The sequence below is a fragment of the Apus apus genome, chromosome 4 (assembly GCF_020740795.1).
Source record: "Apus apus isolate bApuApu2 chromosome 4, bApuApu2.pri.cur, whole genome shotgun sequence".
Lineage (NCBI taxonomy): Eukaryota > Metazoa > Chordata > Aves > Apodiformes > Apodidae > Apus > Apus apus.
The window spans coordinates 77,540,958-77,561,364 of NC_067285.1; the positions used below are offsets into that span (position 1 = coordinate 77,540,958).

Consider the following 20,407-nt stretch of genomic DNA (forward strand, 5'->3'; position numbering starts at 1 on the left):
AGTATTGTCTCCAAGTCATTGATGTTGAAGAGGACTGGGCCTAGGATGGAGCCCTGTGGGACCCCACTAGTGACTGGTCATCAGCCTGATGTTACCCCATTCAGTGTCACTCTTTGTCCAGCCGTATGCTAGACATTTTGTCCAAGGGAATACTGTGAGAGACAGTATCAAAAGCCTTGCTGAAGTCCAGAAATACTACATCCACTGGCTTTCCTTGATCAAATAGGTGAGTTACCTTGTCATAAAAAGAAATTTAAGTTTGACAAGCATGACTTTCCCTTCATGAACCCGTGCTGGCTGTGACCAATGACTGTGTTGTCCCCCAGGTGTTTTTCAATACCTCCTAGAATAATCTTTTCCATAATTTTATCAGGCACTGAAGTTAGACTAACTAGACTGTAGTTTCCAGGATCCTCCTTCTTATCCTTCTTGAATACTGGAAGAGCATTAGCCAGCTTCCAGTCAACTGGGATCTCGCCAGATTCCCAGGACTTCCCAAAAATCATAGAGAGAGGCCTATCGATGACATCAGCCAGCTCTTTGAGGTTTCTCAGATGGATCCCATCAGGCCCCATGGACTTGCAGGGATCTAACTGTAGCAGCAGATCCCGCACAAGTTCAGGGTCAGCTAAGAGTTGATCCTTGTTGCAGTCACGGTCCTTCAGTTATGGGCATTGAGGCTCACTTGGTCCGTCACCAGCATTGAAGACAGAGGCAAAGAATGCATGAAATACCTCTGCTTTGTATGTATCTCTGTTGTTGAGGTGACTGTCCTAATCCTGTAAAGGACCAATGATGTTTCTACAATGCCTTTTGCCATTACTGTATTTGAAAAAACTCTTTTTATTATCCCCCACAGTTCTGGCCCATTTCAACTCCAGTTGGGCTTTGGCCTCTTGAATTTTCTCCCTACAGTGGTTAGCAGCATCTCTGTATTCTTCCCACATCACCTGACCTAGCTTCACTGGCATACACCTTCCTTTTTTGCCTAATGTTTAAAGAGTGACCAGCACCCATGAACCCCGGAACCTGCAGAAATATTTTCCCAGGGGACTTGACTCAGCAGCTCCCTAAGCAGCTTGAAGTCTGCTCTTCTCATGTCCAGTGTTGAAGTTTTGTGAACAGTTTTCCTCTTGTCAACAGATATTTTAAACTCAATCACCTTGTGGTCACTGTGGTCGAGATGATCCCCAGTCTCCACTTCACTCATGAGATCCTCTTCGTTGACAAGCAGCAGATCAAGGAGGGCATTCTTCTGAGTTCGCTCCCTTATGACCTGTTCCATAAAGCTGTCAGCCAGGTGGCTTAGAAATCTTCTGGCCTGGGTTGTGCTGGCTGTATGTTGGTCCCAGTTGATTTCTGGCAAGTTGAGGTCCCCTGTAAGGACAAGGGTGGTTGACTTGGAAGCTTTGCTTTTTTGACCTGTGATGCTTGTTTAGCACTGAATGATGATAAACCCTAACCTAAAACTGACTGCCTTCCCAGTAGCTCTCTCCGTTAGTTCTTCCAGTTCTTCTCTCCATTAAAAAAAAAAAATGGTATCTTTTGAGTAGTATTTTAACATACTTCAGGCTTGTTAGAATGAATGATACAAAATAAGGAGAGAGACAGGAAAATTACCACAGGGTGACAGTTACAGTTGTATCTGATCATTATACTACAAAAATGACCTTAGTACAGGACATTCTGTTTTCAATTAGTAGGAAATAACCATATTAATTCATAAAAATATATCCTCTGATCTATTAACTTCAAGTGGATTTTTTTATTATATACTGAATAAACACATGCTAAAAATAATGTTAGGAGAATAATAATGTGATTTCTTACACTTGCGCTGTCCTACATATTTCCACAAAAAAGTTCTGCGGTATTTGCCTAAGGTCAGGGCAGTTAGTGATATCTAGCATGTGGCAGCTGAAATTGGTATTCCTTCAAAGAGACGTTTTAGTGCCCATTTCACTACAGTGACTGTAAGTTTGTTTGCTAAATATCCTTTGCACATATTCAGATTGTCATCTTCAAAGTACTAGTTAGAGAAGCAGTCAGGGAACCTGCCTGGGGATGGGACATCTGAAGGAGAAAGACTTTTTCTGAGTGCATGGCAGGAGTGAACGTTCTCACCTAGTCCTGGCAGGACCGGCAGAAGAAGCTTTGAGAGGGAAGGAGAATGGGGAGAGAAACAAAAGCAAGTTTATATGGGAAGTCAGTCTTCAAGTAGTAGCCTAGGTGATCCTGTCCATCTGCGTGTGGAAAGTGACAACATTTTTCTCCAGTGGTTTGTGGATTTTCCTTAGCCAGGAGTGGTGGAAGGAAAGTAACTGAAAATCACCTACTAACTTGACTACCAGATTTGCATCTGCCTTCTTTTTTTTTGCTGCTGCTGCTTTGGAAAGCTGTGAATGCCAGGCATATGCAACATGATTTGTGTAGAAACTAGATGGCAGAAACAACAGAAGTTACATGCCCTTATTTCTGCTAGAAGCTTATAGAGGATTCTGCACAAGAGCAGATACCGTATGTTTTCTTAGCACAGCACTGACTTGGGATATTTTGCCTGTGGCTTGTCAGATTTGTGGGGGTTTTTTATCCTTAATTGATGATTTGGTAAGAAGCCCAAATTACTCAGGAATAATTACACAAACCAGGCTTAAAAATAAAAGCCTGGTGACACAAAGTGTGTGTTAAACAGTCAGAAGCCTAAGAATTACTTGGCAAAAATAGTACACACAGATTTACTTGAAACATTTATTATTAGCTATGTATAATCACACCCCACACACCCACTAGCCAACCCTCCTTTACTAACAGAGGAAGAAAAACAGTCATCGTGATATTTCATACTGTACGCGACATAAGTCTGGTAAACCGGTGGTAGCAGTTTTCATGGTGTAAAGGTGTAAGATTATTAGATGAACAGTAACTACACTTTTGGGGTGGAAAAGACTAAATAATTACTTAAGTACTACACACATACCATATGACGAGCTTGATAGCTAAAGAGTTTCTATATGTGTAAGGAAGCAAGCCAGGCTTACTGCCTGTAAGCCTGAGTTGTTCAGGTAGCTTTCCTTAATCTTATGAAAGGACATACATTTTGGCTGTTTTTCTCTTGTACTGTGATTGGTACTGGCAGGTGTTGAGAAGTGACTGTATCTACAGCCTAGAGCAGGATACCTCTTAAGAAGATTGCTTCTAATATTTTGAGATACCTCTTTGTCTTCACTTCCTTAGCTATTTCCTTATATGGCTAACTTAAAAATAAAAACCCAGCATTTCAACTTAGTTTTGGGGTCCTGTATTTCAAACAAAAGCTGCTTATGTGTGGATTTTTATGTTGTCTTAACAGATTTTGCATTAGTCCAATCCTGAATATAGTCTTTCTGAATATAGATACACACACTGTTGTAACTGTTCTAGTATTTTAAATGTTCAGTGTTAAGACTAAGCAGTTTAAGGTTTCACAGATTGCATAGTTAATACCGTTGACCAGTTAGACATCATTAAGACCTAAGTGTGCTTTAGTACTGTTAATGGGAGTACTGAATTATTTTTTCCAGTAGAATTTTCAAATATAAATAGTGAAAGTTTGCCTTTTGTACATGCATGTATTTTAAGATATCTGAATAGAACATGTGAGCCTGTCTGCAGAAGCACCAGGGACTGAGTAGCTTCAGCTTAAAACAATGTTAGCTGTGTGAAGGCAATAAAGCAATATAGGAAGCTGCATTTGCACTAGGTTACTATAAGAGTCACATTCTTAACCTTAAGTTTGGAGTTTCTTTATTAAAACTAGTTGAGAATGTTGTGCTGAGTAACATGAGTTAGGCTTTTTTGCTAGAGGATATGTATTTGGATGCAGTAAGAGCTTGTACACTCTTACACCATTAGGGCAGCTACCAAATTTGAAAAGAGAATTTCCTACCTATTTGAGATTCTACAAAGGTATGTATGGAAAGGAAATTTTTCTACAATGTAAATAGAGACACTGTCTTGTGGTTAGAAAGTGTTTTTTCTTTTTCTTGTGGTGGCTTTGTTTTGCCCCTGGAAAGCATTATTGCGTGACTGGAGAGTGATGTCTGTTGTCTTCACCAGCAAACGATGTCCATCACTGACTGTTGCAGGGAATCACAAAAGATATCTTTGGTCCAAAGAATACATCCCTGAAAGATATTACCAGATATTTAAATAATTACATTATTGCTTTGTCAGAACTTTGACATTACTTCCATTTCCAGTTGGCAGGTTTTTGTTGTTTTTGTTTTGTTTTGCTTTGCTTTTGGTGAGATATATGTGGAGTTGGTGTGTTTGTGGGATGCCCTTCCAGCAATGCATCTGCAGGTCATTATGAAGATACTGTATTTCTACCTCTGCTGGCCTGACTTAGAAGTGATGGCAAATCTTTCACTGACTGACTAGAGTACCAGTTCTCCATCCAGGTATTTTAGCTTTGAGAAAGCAAACTTAGCAAATATGTTAGAAAAATAAAGAGCTTCTGCATGTGCATGCATATGGTTTAGTACAATTTGCCCTGAGAGCAGACCTGCAAAGTAGGTCCTTGCTAACTCAAGATGGTTGAAAGAAGACATCCTTATGTATTTGTATCAGAGTAAAAGGCTTTCTTAGACTGCTCAAAGCTCAGAGGTTGAATCTGGAAACCCAGAGTGTGCTTCAAGGTGAGGATACTGATTTTAGAGAGAGTATAAAAGCCCTGTTCTCAGTTTGAGTTTGAGGTTTCTGGCTTCAGAAGTCATTCCTATTTGGTTCCCTATGGGAGTGCTCAAAATTTGCCTTTTATTGGACTTCAGGGGGCTTGAGAAACTTAGGTGATAATAGGAGAATGTACAAAAAGTAATTTATGCTTAACTATATAATGCCATCACATTTTAGTGTCCCTGTATTGATAAGTTGATTTGTTGATATTTTAAAACTAAATTTCCTGAAGAAAAGATATTGCTGGAAAGCTGAAATGAGACAATAACTTCTAATACCATTTATTACTTTGAAGCAGTATGAGCTGGCAGTGTTTATTAACTGAATATTATTTTTGTTGGGATGTGCATTCCTGCTGTAAAACAACAGGAAACTGCACAGTTAGTGGGAACCTCTTCATTTTGCCTTGTCAGCAGTACTGGAGACATTCAAGGGCTAAATCTTTTCTCTCCCTTTGTAGGCATCTGCAAACCTCTGTTATCCTGTTTGCTTTCCCACTTTGAACAGCTGTCTTTGCAGAATTGTTTAGTCAACAGATGTATGTGTATACACCTTAGAATAGCAAAACAGCTCTTTAGGTGGAACAGAAATCAGATGGTTTTGTTTATGATCCTGAAAACATCTTCATGGCAAAGTGCTGCGAATAAGGATTTGGTGTAGGTCTCATACTGAGTTTCAATCAAACAAAAGGGTTAAAAGTTGGGTGATTTAAATGCTGAAGTCATATATATAGGACATGCAGGTTTATAAAACATGCTAAGCAAATCCTAGGAGAGCTTCTGAAAAACAAAAACTAAAAACTGGCAGCGTATCAGCTAATTGGCTATATCTTGCTATAATTTCAAACCATCTCAAGTGATGCTTTTCTTTCAAACGATAGCTTATTCCTCCGCTGGGAACTCTAAAATGCCAGAAATATAATGGGTGGCCATATAGAACTGTGCAAGCGTGCAGGAAATGAGCATAATCTTACTTTGGGCAGCAGAGCAGTTCGTTGAAGTTGCAGTAACAGATCACCTCACAACCCTTCCCTTCCCAAAAGTGATCTTGCAGACCATGATCAATTTGTCGAAGGTTCACCGTGCTCTCAGGGATGCTGTGACAGTTGTGGTCTTTGAGGGCCCTCTTGTAGCACGAGGGACGCCGGGAAGGCACGGCAGGAGTACCCAGCAGGGTGCTCAGCAGAAGCAACACTGAGACCATCTTCATTTTTTGCAAAGCTTTCTGCAGCAGGGTGCTAAAGAGAGAGGAGGTACGTGACACAGGTATAGCTGTTGAACACATCTCTTTCCCCAGTTTGCTTTCTGGCTTTCATTTTCCTTTCCTTTCCTGTGAACTTTTGGAGGTTTGAGCCTGAGTGCTGGGGAGCATTTTCTCCTAGGAGGTAAATAATATTACAACAGAATTGATATTCATTACTTTCTGTACAGCCTTGGGAATCCTTTCATTGAGAATTGAGGCTTCTGTTGGAGGCAATTTTGTTGTTTCTTTGGCCTCTCACCTTGAGAAAATTGCTTTGAGCTGGCCGTGTTCTCTCGGTGGTATAAGTGAATATATTGATTGCTACCAAACCAGGGGTGTGTTTCCTTGCCTCCCAGGCCATTTTGCCTGTCAAAACCAGAGTCACTTACACAAAATTATCTTTCCACACCAAAATTGTGCAAAAACTATCTCCTGATTGAATCTTCTGTCATGGACCATTCAAGCAACTGAAGCATTAAACAGCAAAGGAGGCTGAAGCTCTCTGCAGTGCTGCTGAGTGCCGCTGTCCTGGACTGCAGGCTCTGGTATGATGCAGCATTGCTGAGAATTTTTTCGTTTTTAATTTTTTAGTACTGCAGACTGCTTAGCTGAGTCTTGCTACAGGAGGTCATTATGGTTTAATCAATGCTGCTTTTTGAAAGATGGGATAAATTATCCCTTGCAAAACTCTGCTCTTGGTGAGTAGGCTTTCCACTGTCTGCATCAGCACATTCAACTCTAGCTCTGCTATTCTGTGCTGCTTTGCACAGAGACTCACCATGCCACAAAGCTTTGGATAAAACCCTTGAACTTGCATTCACTTTTAAATTATCATTTTGAACAATGCTTAAACCTGGACTTTATTGATGTTAGGAGAGAGAGTGGATTTTTTACCTTTTCTCGTGCATGAACGAAAGGAGTCTGGCACCTTACTGAATTTAAATAGGAATTCTGCTCTGAAAACTGGCCTAAAGCAATGGCCAGCTCTGCCCAGTAAACACTCCCCAAGTGCTCCTCACTGTACTTATGTTAGCCTCAAGAAAGACTTTGTTGCCATTTGTCCTGTTGGTGCTTCAGAGTCAATCCTGCAACCCCAATGGCACGTCATTGTGGGCTGGTTCTAGTCTTTATCGTAGGGCTGTAGAATAGAGGGCTCGAGACTAACCCAAAAATAACTAGGCATAAGGCAAAGGCCAAGTTAAGATGGCACAGCAATTATCTAGATAAGAAAAAAAAAAAGTCATGCCAGCTATAGAAGTCAGTTAATAGATTTCCACGTGTTATTTTGTAAAACTCTTAAGGTCACCCTTGAAAAACAAACAATAAGCTATTAAATGAATACATTTACTGTATTTTGTAGTAATTTTTCCTGGGTAGTTACATCACCACCATAGCTACCTTGCTGATCTTTCATTTCTCCGGACAATGAATGACATCAGAGACGGTGAGAAATTCTAGGAATCTGGATTAATATTAGGGATAAAATGCCACACCTTGATGCTCTTTGGTTATATTTTTCTGTAAGATTTTGTGCAAACTTTTTTTTTTGAACACTAGAAGCCAAGATAGGAGAAAGTGGCCAATATATTAAAGAACATGACTGAAGTGAAAATAAACTCTTCTATATTTTTTAACTTCTGTTGTAGAAGAAAAATCCATTGAATTATTTCTTTTAGTTTCAATGAACTTGTATGTGAACTTTTGAGTAGGAGACTCCTATGAACTACTAGTAATGGAGCCTTGGGATCTATTTTTTAATTACCTTTGAGTGCAGTATTTAATAACACACTGTCTTTATTAGTTTTAGACCTCAAAACTACTTTTCAAATAAAGTAAACATTGTTCTAACTTTGCCTGCTGTTGGTTTTTAGACTTGAGTAAAGAATCCGTATTATTATAATAATGGTTTTATTTTGTAGGGAGTATAAACACTGCAGTTATGAGGGTTCTGCTCAGGGAAGTCTAAAACTTAAAAAGAACAAGTTTGTTTATACTATAACTTGATAAATGACACTGTCAAGGATCTTCTGTTCAAATAATTGAGCTTAATTATTTAAGTATTTAATAGAATAAAATTTCTATGAAGAGAAATTTAGGAAGAAGGGGGTTTATGCCTTTGTTCTCTGTGATTGGATTATTCTGTGAGTTTTTCCCTTGAGGGTGAGACGTTCATCATATCTTGCTCTTGTGTACATTTATTTTTTTTTTTAATGCCTAGTAATTTGGATGATCTTTCCCTACCTGGGGTTCAGCCAGAGTGCTCATTTTAATCTGTTGCCAGTTGCCTGTCTGCTCAAAATTTGTAGGAACTCATTCTGTCCTGAAAACAAGCAGATTTTCTATAGGCTGTTAAATTGCTGGATTCAAAAATCACAACCTACAGTTTAAGGTAACTCATTACTTGCTTTGGAATAGAGCAGGGTATTGCTATAGTGCATTGTCAAGAGAGTTGATATGGATAACTGCTGAAATCAGTAGTAGCAAAGTCAATATGCTGGTGAGCTACAGACAGACAGCTTCACTACCACATCAGTTATGCATCTTACCTGCCCAGCATTGTTGCTATTCAGGACAAAATATTGTATTTATTTTATTACAATTTAATTTCTGCTTAAATATTTCCTCTTTCTCTCTCTCTCTCTCTCTTTTTTTTTTCTTTTTTTTTTTCTTTTTCCCAGATAGCAACTGAAAATAAGCTTTTAGTCAAAAGACCGTTCTTCAAAAAGGTTATTCCTTCCCTATGAGAGAGTGGTACCTATTTATAGATGAAAGATTGGCAAGGACATGAAGTGTTTCATTAGCTCCCTGAACAGGATCAATGCTTATAAACCCAGCAGGCCTTCCAGATGCAGCATCTTTTTCTGACAAATTGCTGCAACTTCTTTTCCTGAATATGGTTGCACAGATGATGGAATGTCACTGATTGCCTAGGTAAAGAGCAGAGCTAGTATGTGCATATTTATTTCAAAGTACATGTCAAAGACCTTATCTGCTTTTGTATCCCATAGAAACAGCAGAAAGAAATCAGGGAAATACGAGTCAATTCAATCATTAAGATGACTCAAAGACTAATTGCCAGCAAGCGACTCCTTACATTATTTCGTAAAATCTTCTGGAAAAGTAGCAGTGTCAGTTGTGTTAAGCCTGACCAAGTTCCTCTATCAAGATTATATAGTTGCAAATCCTAGCAGGAGTAAAGCCATCTAAAAATACTGAAGGCAAGCTCTCTGCATTTGTGTAAGTTCTTTTCAATCAATTTTGCTTTAGTTACACAATGACAAAATAACCAAAGTTTGAGACCAAGTGCAGCTGGGAATACAAGTACTTTGAAATAATTTGAAGTTGTGTGCAGAGGAAGACGATTAGTTTGGGAATATGCACGGGGGGAGTTAGGAATCTGCTATCCCTGCTTGTTCAGCTGAGAGCATGTCAGTTATCCTGCCAGGCCATTTGGCCCCATATAGTTCTTTGGATCTGCTAGATGCAGAGGTAGTCAGGAAAGGCCAAAACAAAAATCCCAAATTTCAGCTTCCTTGGCCAAGAACAACAGGGTAATGTTTCATGAGAAACAATGCCCCTTAAAGGCCACGTGGTATTAATATGAGTTCAGGTGTTACAAATGGGGAAACTGAGAAACGGCACGAAATCTGTAGTCCAGCTCCTCTAGAGATCCTGCATGTTTGGGAAAAGAGAAATGTTTACAATTTGGTCTATCAGCTATCAAATATATCCTTCGGAGTTATTAAGCAAGCTGCATCTCCAGTTGCCCAATGTTGAAAACAAGGAGTACATGAATTGTACACTGTTGGTGTGTGTTTATTAGTGAATTCCTAAGAAATCATTACAGAAGAGATGCATAGCTGATATGATTATGAAGTAGTTTTTTTGTGTTAAAAAAAAAAAAAAATCCTTCTAATCAATTTTGCTTGAACAGTTGGTGCATTGTAAGGACAGCAGCTATTCCACTGAGGATGAATTCAGTGAATTACTGCTTTGTAATTACCATCAATACCATGATTCTTTCCAGAAGCTGAATCCTCATTAAAGCCCATTTAGTTTTCTTAAAGACAGCAATCAATTGTGAACACACCTCTCTCCATATTCACTAATTTTGCAATAATATTGAGCACTGGAAGGCAATGTATTATGTTTAATGACATTCATTCATTCAGGTATTAGCATGTAGCATTCAACTGTGTAGAAAAGCAAGACAGTGAAAGAATTATCTTTAGCTGGCTCATATCCATGCATTTGTCTTGAACAGCATGTCTTGCCTACAATGTATCTGCATCTCCCAAATCTTCTCATGCATGTCCCCATATATATTCCTAATCCTGTACTCTGTAACTAGCACCAGCAGAACAAATGCACAAGGATAATTTCAGGACCAAGACATACCTTTCTCTTCTACTTGACTCTCTTTCACTTTCTTGGCAGCTGTATCTTCCTAGATGTACCCAGAGAGAGCGAGAACTAGCAGGAATGAGAAGAGGGAGGGCTGATGGGAGATGCTGTACAAAGAGCCCTTTGTTTGTCCTGACTTCTGGCTGTGACTGACGGCTCTCTTCTTCAGCAAGGTGCCAGAGGATGGGCTTCAAGATCTACCTCTTTTAGTCACTGCTTACCTAGACCAAGGGGAAAAAAAAATAATGTCTCTTTTCCAACAGGAAATAATTAGTTCATCCAGGATCAGATGAGAAAGTATCTCCTCAGAGAGCAAAGTGTAACATCCAGAATGGGGGAAGAGGAAACAACCTGTGGAATAATTGTGCCTTGCTGTGGAGCATGAGCAGTCTGAGGGGAGTGGGAAGCAGTGGGGTACCAAATGTGCACAAGCAGAAGAACATGGTTGCTGGACAGGTGCTTTGTTTTGCATTGGGCAGGAATGACAGGCCATGCCAATAATCTCATGCAGTACTTTAATCCCAGTACTTTGAGATTGTTTCAGAATAATAAGAAAACTGTTGTGACTTTAACCAGACTTCTAGTACAGCACGTGCTGCAGTGTCATGCATTGAATTCATTACTGAACAAACATTTAATCAAGAGGAAGAGCATTACACTGAACAGTCTTTCAGAGCAAGTTATTTTTAAAAATATAGCTAATCAAATGATCCAGTATAATAAAACCACATAATGAGGTTCTTAAGTGGAATTGAAATATTATATATTAATGAGAAAATTGTCTTGGCGGTGAAGTGTGTGTCATCATATTTCTGTTGCAATTTGGCCCTTCTTTTATTGTGGCCATTCTGGATTTATTTGTGATGTGTATAAAGAAGTATGATTGCACCTTAGCTGTCGAGCTAATAATTTTTACATTTGCTAGTCTGCATTGCTTTGACTCTGTTGTTGCTTCTTAAGAGTCTGTTGTTCTCCCTCTGTTGGGCTGCTTCCATTACAGAGGTTTGTTAGGAATACAGAAAAACACCTCTGCTCAGCTGTCGCAGTTTACAATTTGATGTCTCAGTGCTGACTTTCACTTATCATATGCAAGAAGTGAACTAAGATCTCTGTAAGAAGTGCACGTCCCATCTGCTGCCTCAGCAAGGAGGTAGACAAGGGCCACTGGTGCTTAGAAGCAAACCTCTTGAAACTGAGCCTACTTACTCATGGTGGTTCCATCAAGCAGGGTATTCCCCCCTCTCTGCTGGAGATGGGCAGCCAGGACAGCAGAGAGCAGGATGCATGACTGTACCTCTAGCTCTAATTCAGATTAGAAATGTCAGGCAGGACATTCTTTGCCACTGTTATTATAGGCATGGCAACTTAAAAGGCAGGGAAGAGGTAGCTGCAGGCAGCTGCTGTCAGAACAGGACATCCTTGCCTTTTCAAGGTGAAAAAATGCCTGGTGCTGGCTCTGCTTTTCTACAGAAATTCTTTTCTGGTGTGGATCCTGACCACGGGAATCTGTGCCTTAAATGAGATTATCCTAATGCCGTTGGGAGTACAGAGTGTTCCAGGGCAGTGCTCTGCTGCAGGAGGAAGCTGTGAGCCTGGTGTGGATGGAAATCACTCCGATGCTGCCTATAAGCAGGGATAAAACTTGGAAGGGGGAATGACAGCATATTGTGCTGATGCTCTGAATTTGGATGCCTTTTCAGTTAATTGCAAATAAATTTTGGTATGAATAATTTGAAGTTTTTGTCAGAAGATGTAATAAAAGTGTTATGATGATTCCCATGCTGGCCATTTAAATGTTTTCCAGGGAGTATCTGTGTTTCCAGGGCTCATTTTGCTCCCTGGGAAAGCCCTGTTTGGACAGCAGTCTGGTGGACTGGCAGTTTTGTTTATAAAGTGTGTGAGGGATAGTTTTATTTGGGTTATGTCCCGCTGCATTTTGAGAAAAGGCAGTTCCAACAAAGCTGATGCTTTGCTGGTGTTTGTTTGTTTTGTTTTTCACCATTGCTCAATGTATGATGTTTTCAGTCCCTGAAAACATTCAGGAGCAAGAGAGGAGTTTCTCCCTCATGATGCTGCTTTCAGAATAGAGACTGAAAAGAAAATTGGGATTTGGAGGAAGCAAAAGCTTTAGGAAATTTCAGCAGGGGAATGCAACCCAAGACTATGCAGGAACCACTATTTCAGGTATGAAAAGTGAGGTAGTTCATAGGAAAATGCTTTGAAGGGCAGTTCAGGTGGCTTGGCAGAGAGCAAAGTACAAGGCAGCACTTCCAGATCTTACCTCTTTTCCTTTCTCTGCTTTGTCTTTAATCCACTGCCCTGAATCTTTCTTCCTATATTGACTCTACCTCGCTCCCTGTCTCCAGCCCTGGTGACCCTGTTGTTATTTCCCATTTCCTCCTGCCTTTTTTCCCCAGTCCCCATCCCCAGTGGGTTTGGCAGCTAATGTCTGTCACAGGCTGGGGGGCTGCCAGACACCACACAGAGGTGAGTCTTTTTGCTCTCCACCGTGGCAGCATCTGGGAGCTGCAGAAGAACTGTAAGGAAATTTTGCTTTTTTCACCCTCCTTTACCTGTGTAGAGACAGTCATAATGAATGAAGTTAAGCTACTTATGTTTAGTGAAGCTTTTTAGATGTATATGTACCCCTGTTCCTGTCAGAAGAAGTATGGCAAAATTAGAAGTAAGATACAAATTAGAGCTGCTTTGGCTAATTTTTTTTTTTTTTTGTTCCCAGGTTGGACCTGTTGAAGCCTGCAAGAAGCGATGGCCCATGTGAAGGCAGTGGCAGATGGAGGCAGGACAAGCTAGTGATAAGGTAGCAGCAGGAAAGAAGTAGTTTTCAGAGAAGAATGGTCCCTCATAAGGTGAGAAGGAAGAAAGACAGCACAGAAATTCAGCTGCAAAAGCATGGCTGCCTCAAACATACAGCATTAATCTAGACTAAATACGTGTAATGTGTCTGGGAAAAATAATCTTACTTTTCAGTATATTTTAAAGTACTCAGGATCCTAAATGTGCTTTGTATTTTTAATTTGAGCCCCACAGAAAGATTTAGCTTTTTTTCTGTAAACAAAAATCAATTTGCATCTTTCTGTATCCTTGATATCAACATTCAGCTCTTTGCAGGCTGACAGTGGGAAGTGCTTATGTTTCTCCAGTCACTGTAAATCTTCTTAAAAGATACCACTGATCCTGTGAGTCAGCCAGCTTATTAATACATGGAGTTTATATGAGGAGATCTCTAAAGAACCTGAAAACCTGATTTTGGCAATAAAAAAAAAATCCAAACTTGATGATTCCATCCAAAACCTATACTTGAAGATTGTAAAGAAATACAAGTATTGTAGGGTTTGCAAAGAGACCTTGGAGACAATGCCACTAGTAATGACAATGCCAGCACAGCTAAGATATTAACTGCTGTCATCATTTGTTACAGGCTCAGGTAGGATGTCATGGAGTCAATCTTCAGCACCATGGGCTTTTGAGCAAAGATAAATATCTCATATGCTCACTGTAAAAATATTCACGTGTAAACCAAATAGAACTCGCATTCCCTCCCTCATGTCATGCTTTCTATTGCTCAACATCTACAAAGTCAGACAGCAAAAGTATTTGAAAACAGTTTTGTGTGCTTTCACTTTGTGTAATTTTCATTTTGTGTCCTTTGTTCTGTTGATGATTGTTTCTAGGAAATGTCTGTGCTCTACACTTTACAATTGCCTTTGCAATTCCAGCATCTGATAATTTGCTTTACACCTTGTACCTGCATTAGCCTGGGGGATTCATCTGAGTTTTCTGGAACACTGCTCATTATTTTGCCTGAAGAGATCAGGGGTACAGCAGCTCTTGTCCATGCAAAGTATCTTCCATTTCTTGTCTTGATTGCTGGGTGCTTCTTTACCTCCAGTGGCTGTTCTCTATGGAGTCCTAGAGCCCCTCTGCTTCCTCTGTCTCTCATTTTTGGCTCCTTGGTTTTGCTGTTAATTCTCTCAACTTTTTCTGCAAGCTGCAATTTGTCCTTGGTTAAAATATGCACCACAAAGCACTGGACTAACCAAAGGCACCTTTTAGTGTATTTCCTCAGATGAAAGGTCTGTTGCCATGCTCAGGCTGCTCCTGCATTTTTGTGAAGGCAGAGAGGATGCAGAACCTGCTGATCCTATGAACTATCAATCCCAGACAGGACAAATGAGTTAATGTTGTATGTGTGTAAGTGTGAAGTCTGGTGTCACAGACTGGCAAATTAATCTGAATGTGTTAAGGAAAAATTACTCTTAAGTTGAGAAACTATTCTCACTTACCAGCCACCACAGATATCAGTTGTCTGATACCTACAGGTCCATGCCTGGTATGATTTTTTGTTGATTCAGAATATTATGAGGGGTTTTTTTGTTAGTTTGATTTTGTTGGGGTTTTTTTGGTTTTGTTTTATGGTTTGTCAGTAATTATCTGTTGCTACTTAAAGGTGCCTAGCCTTGAGAGTGTAGAGCATGCTGGAGTTGGTTGGTGCCAGGGGTCTGATACAAGAGACACATGTGCCTCTATCACCAATGCTAATGTCTCTGCAGTTAAAGAAAAAAAAATATGAAAAAGCAAAACAAAAAACCAAACATGCTAATTACTTAGTTTTCCTTAATCATCACCACTAAAACCTCACAGATACTGCACTGACATTTGAAATCCTTGCCTGCACCACTGGCTTTTGCCTGCTACAAGGTAGCTCTGACCTTACACAGGGCTGTTTGCTGGGGGCTCAAATCTGGGGCATTGCAGAGAGACTGTGAAGACTTGTCCAACTCTCACACTTTAACCCCTGCTACTCATCCATGTGGTCACCAACAACACAGCCTGCAGAGACCTGGAAAGTATCAAGTGTGACTCTATGGGGCAAAAGCAGCTTTTTCAACAGGCTGGCCAACCTGGTAATGAGAGTTTTAAACAAGGAACAACAGGGGAAGGATGTGGCAACCCACAGTTCAGTGAGGAAGTTGTGGAAACTTTAGGTAATTTGCAAATGAAGTGGGAGTGGAGTGAGGGAACCAGGTGCCTAATGGTTAGGCTGCTTCTCAAAAGGTAAATGTGTTGTCAGGAGCACCATGACATTCGACAAAACAAGTGTTGCCAGAAAGTTCAGGGAGGTGATCCTTCCCATCTGCTCTTCACTGGTGAGACACACCTGGAATGCTGGATCCAGGTCTAAGTGAGATGTGGAGTGAGTCCAGCAAAGAGCCACAGAGGTGCTTAGCAACTGGAGCATCTATTGTACAAGGAGAATCTGGGAAAGCTGGGACTCTTTAGCCTGGAGAAGGAAAGAGGAGATTATCTATCTATCTATCTATCTATCTATCTATCTATCTATCTATCTATCTATCTATTTGCCTGCCTGCCTGCCTGCCTGCCTGCCTGCCTGCCTGCCTGCCGGTGGGACCTTCATAAAGATGGAACCAGACTTCTCAGTTATGTCCAGTGACAGTACAAGAGGCAACAGGCACCAGCTGGAAGACAGGAGATTCCATTTCAAAATCCAGAGAATGTTTTTACCTGTGACAAAGGTCAAAGACTGGCATACAGTGCCCAGAGAGGCTGTGGTGATCTCCTTAGAGATAAAATCCAGCTGAATGCAGTCCTGGACAACCTGCTATGGTTGATCTTGCTTGAGCAGGAGTGTTGGACTAGATAGTTTGTAGACATGCCTTCCAACCTCAGCTACTTTGATTTCAACTCCCTTCTCAACTGGAAGTCAGTTAGCAGTTCAGCCTCAACTCCAGAGCTGTGCCTGTACTGCATGCACCATCGTGAATGAGCTCACGTACTTGTGGTTTGACAAAGCAAATCTTTTGTTTGCAGACTCCCTGCTGGTCCTTATCACCCTCTGTCAGGCCACAGCCTAGATGCCTTGTGAGAACAGCAACCTCTCTGCGTCGTGGCAAGTGACCATGCATGCTACTGTTTGTTTCTGAATTTTAAGTATGAATTGACAGCTTAGTTTCCTTAGGAGTCTCTAACGAGGGATTTTTGCAAAAAACTTTATGGAAACTGAAGTATTGTGATAGAAGCTGAATCACCCTCATCCACTTAGTCATAGTTTATCTCACAGTGGTGTTCTTCCTTGTGCTTTACCTGCCAGAAATAGTTCTGGGCATATAAAACCTGAAAGGACTTTTGCCATCGAGTCTCACCAGAACCTTTTCATTTGTTGGCTGATAATAATGAGGTAATTTTAGATTCTTATTGAGAGGGAAAGGATTGTTTTTTCTAATAACTAATATAGATTAGTGGTTAAGGTTCTTAAGTAGTCCTCCCATTTTTGCAAAGTTGTCCATTCAGACTCTCTCATCAAAGGAACTGGTGCCTTCAGCATGGATTACACAGTCCTTTGATAACTTCAATTTAATCTAAACAGGTTTTGTACCTGTAAAGGGCTGTAGCTCTTGAGCAGAACTGCTGCTGTCTATAACAGGTCTTAATTCCTGCAGCTGCTGAAAGCAAATGTAACCAGCTTTAGGGATAATACAAAACAGCTAACAAATCCACTAGTATTAATAATAGAATCCTAGAATCATGGAATTGTAGAATGGACCCATGGAAGGGACTTTAAAGATCATCTAGTCCCAGGCACACTGTATGAGCAGGGACACTTTCCGCTAAACCAGGTTGCTCAAAACCCCAACCAGCCTGGTCTTGAACAATTCCAGGGATAAGTCATCACAACTTTCCTGGGCAGCATGTTCCAGACTCTCACCACACTCACACTAAAAGAATTTATTCCTAATGTCTGCTTTAAATGATGTTTCAAGCAAGCATTACTGCTGTTGGCAGATACAACATTCTGTAGATAGATACATACATACAGGAGTCCTGTGAAATACATATAAAAAAGATAGACCCTTGACTCTTAGGCAGATATGGCTCTATTAGAGGATGGAGATGGAGAGAGAAACAGCTCCACAGTCCCATCTGGGGACTTCTCTATGCAAAGCGAGACAGGATGTTTTACTGCTAGGAGGGTAGTCTTAAATATGCTGGAGGCCATAGGCAAAATACAGTCTGGGCTTCTCTGCCTTAAGGAATAAAAGGGAATTTCACTAAAATAACTTCTGAATGCAGAGTTTTTTTGTCTGGACTCAGAATATCAAGACAAAGCATCAGTGTCTTATGTGTGTCAGCTACAGATTGCAGTCATGTAACTGACACTTAGAAAGATTGCTCTGTAAACATTTGGGTGGCAAAACTACAAATCAAAGCTGAAACCTTTTTTTGAAAGATATTAGACTTGACACTCACCAGAGACAAATAAAATGGTCTTATTTGTGACATATGTCCATGCAGCTTAGTTTTAATCAGCTTTAACTACAAAAGAAGAGCATTTACTGTAGTAGTTTACTATCATCATAACTCAGAAAAATCCACAAAGGAATGTTATTTGTGGAAATGTGAAATTCAGCTTATCAATCTTCATTGCTGAGCAGAAGCTGAATGGAGGATGATGGTTACTCTCTTGCTGAAATACACGGCTTACAATGAATACTTTGAATCTTCGTCTCCCAGGTCACTATGGTCAAGAGCATTACTTTTGATACTGTTTTATTTCCTTAATATTCATAGACCTTAGTTAAATTGAAAAACCAAGTCATGTACTGATGTCTTTGTAGGCCTTTTTTGGCAATATTTCTCATTTCCAATATCTCTGGTTTCCAAGATTTGTTAAGAATATACACCTTTACATGGTATGTTTAATGAAAAATCTAATATTCATTTATCTATAGGTTCTCACCTACTTCTTATGCAGTTTTCCTTGGGTCACTGGAATGATTGAGAACTTCCTCAGAAGAACAGTCAAAAATACTTTCCAGACTCTTCCTGCTTCGATGGAGACACAAAGCTTCCTGTTATGAGTATCTAGAGCTGAATTATTACTTTTTAATCTTTTTATAGACCCTTGATTGTATTAGCAAGACCTGACAGTTTAGTGTTTGACAAACGTTATGCAGCTCTTCAATTTGGACCTAGTAGAGTTCAACATGTTTTGAAAGTAGCCCAAGAAAAATGACAATTTTGCATAAAGCAAGAACTATGAAGCAATATACTGCTGTCTTCAGCAACCCCTGCAGTCATTAAGCTTAAGATATACCCAACACATGGAAAATACAGAAATAATTTGACCAGAGAATTCTGTGTATATTTATGTAAATGCACATATAAAACTAGTATCTTCTATGTATTGCTCTGTGCCTGTCACCACCAAATTAATTAGGACATGTCTTTCTCCTTAAAAATAAATCTAACACCATATTTGCAACATATTCAGCTTTATGGGAGTAAACTGCAGGAACTGTTCCATCTGGTCTTTTGTTTATATATCACAGCATATAAGTTTAATTGCCTGTACGACATACATTTGCAACAGAATTCCTACTAAATTATTAATATTTTGTACGTTTTTTTTTGTTTTTGGTTTTTATGGGCTTTTTTGTTGTTGTGTTGGTTTTTTTTATAGTTCAGAAGCAACTGCAGACAAACCTTTCTGTTTGGTAAAGTGACAAGAAAAGTGTGAGCATTCTTCACATTTCTTGAAGCATGCTTTTTAAGGAGAGTGAGCTGGTTAACCAGTTCAAAAGGTTAACCAGTTCCCTGTTTCCTACATACTTTTGCCTGTTCTGTTTTTCTGTAATGGGACTGTCTCCCTGGGATTCACAACTCAAGTAATAACGATGATATTTAACCCTTCTTGCCAAAGCTGTTCCTCACTGTTAAACTTCTTAACTCTGAGTCAGTTTTACCAGATTGTTTTTGTCAGTAGCAGAGCATTAGCATACACAATTCATGGACAATTTTTATATCCTGAAATGTGCTAAACTGTCTGAGCACGTTTACTGAAAGAGTTTGTACAGTTTGACAAATATGTTCTTGAAAATAACAAGCATGAAAAGCAGCAAATTGTCTTCTAGGTGATGAACATTCACCATTTCCAAATTCATCGTGAAGAGTTTGTGCTTGAAAGCTGTTTGCATTAAATATCTCAGGTTTGCTTTCTCACCAACTGGATAAACATAAGAAGGCTTATTTAAATACTAGTTCTCATTCTACCAGTTCTTGAGGGCTTTTGTTTGTCCAACAGGAATGTAATTCATTGTTAATTATATACTGTAAAGTTGTATTTACTGAAAAGTGTGAAGATTCTCTTGGTTTGAATACTCCTACAGCGTTTACTGTAACGTCCTTTTCTTCGCTTGCTTTCTTCATTGTACGTCTTAGGTAATTAATGACTTGGTAAGTTTTCCTTTTGGATAAGGATATGCTCTCGTATGTTTGATTATGATCCTAATTCGATGTGAAAAAAACAAACAACTTAAGCATAGGTGATTAGCTACTTTATCTTTTTTTTTACTATTCCTTTTCTATCATCATCCTATTAGATGTAAAGCCCAGACATCACTACCCGTCCCCTGCCCTCTCCCCCCCACCCCCAAGCATTTAAATTTTAAAAGTGTGAACTTGTAAAAGCTGACAGCACACCTTAGCAGCATATCAAAGGTGGATTTTGAAGTGAAATAAATCAGCCTTCCAGTGACCACAGCTTATCCTTGACATTTAATCATTAGGTAGGTAATTATTTTTCTTAAAAAGGTCACTTTGGTAGGCATCACATATTGCTTTAGGCTTTTATTTTCCTAGTTTATGCTTGCAGAGGGTACATGTGATTTTTAGGTTGTCTTGCCACTAGCTGCTGGGTGGCTGTGATTCCTCTTAAATTTAAACCCCAAGGCTTGGTTGCTGTCAGTGTGGCTACTAGAGAAGGGCAAAAAAATTTCCCTGTACCAGCTTCCTGGAATATCTGCCCTTAAATATTGAAGACATGTATGGGAGAAGGAGGTAGGATCTGCTAGGAACTTCTTTTCTTGATGACTTTCTCTAACAAATAAGATTTTAACACAAAGGTTTTGTGCAGAAAGATTAACCCATAATGGGTAATGTGTTGTTTCCAGATATATGGCAAAGGCTTTCCTGCACACTATTAAAAGGCAGGGAAAGAAGAGAAGCAGAG

At 39.7% G+C, this 20,407-nt stretch overlaps 1 protein-coding gene across 2 annotated transcripts in view; it reads right to left on the bottom strand.

Annotated features, from left to right (window-relative positions):
• Positions 1-2,734: 2,734 nt before the first annotated feature.
• SCRG1 (stimulator of chondrogenesis 1) overlaps positions 2,735-20,407 on the bottom strand; it is a 79,374-nt gene continuing 61,701 nt past the window's right edge. For both annotated transcript variants that reach the window (XM_051619243.1, XM_051619242.1), the window contains 3 exons: positions 10,354-10,580; positions 5,687-5,950; positions 2,735-4,163 (listed from right to left, as the gene is read on the bottom strand). In XM_051619243.1, coding sequence (XP_051475203.1) covers positions 4,109-4,163; positions 5,687-5,922 — 291 coding nt within the window. In that variant the 5' untranslated portion in view covers positions 5,923-5,950; positions 10,354-10,580 and the 3' untranslated portion in view covers positions 2,735-4,108. The remainder of the gene's footprint in view (positions 4,164-5,686; positions 5,951-10,353; positions 10,581-20,407) is intronic.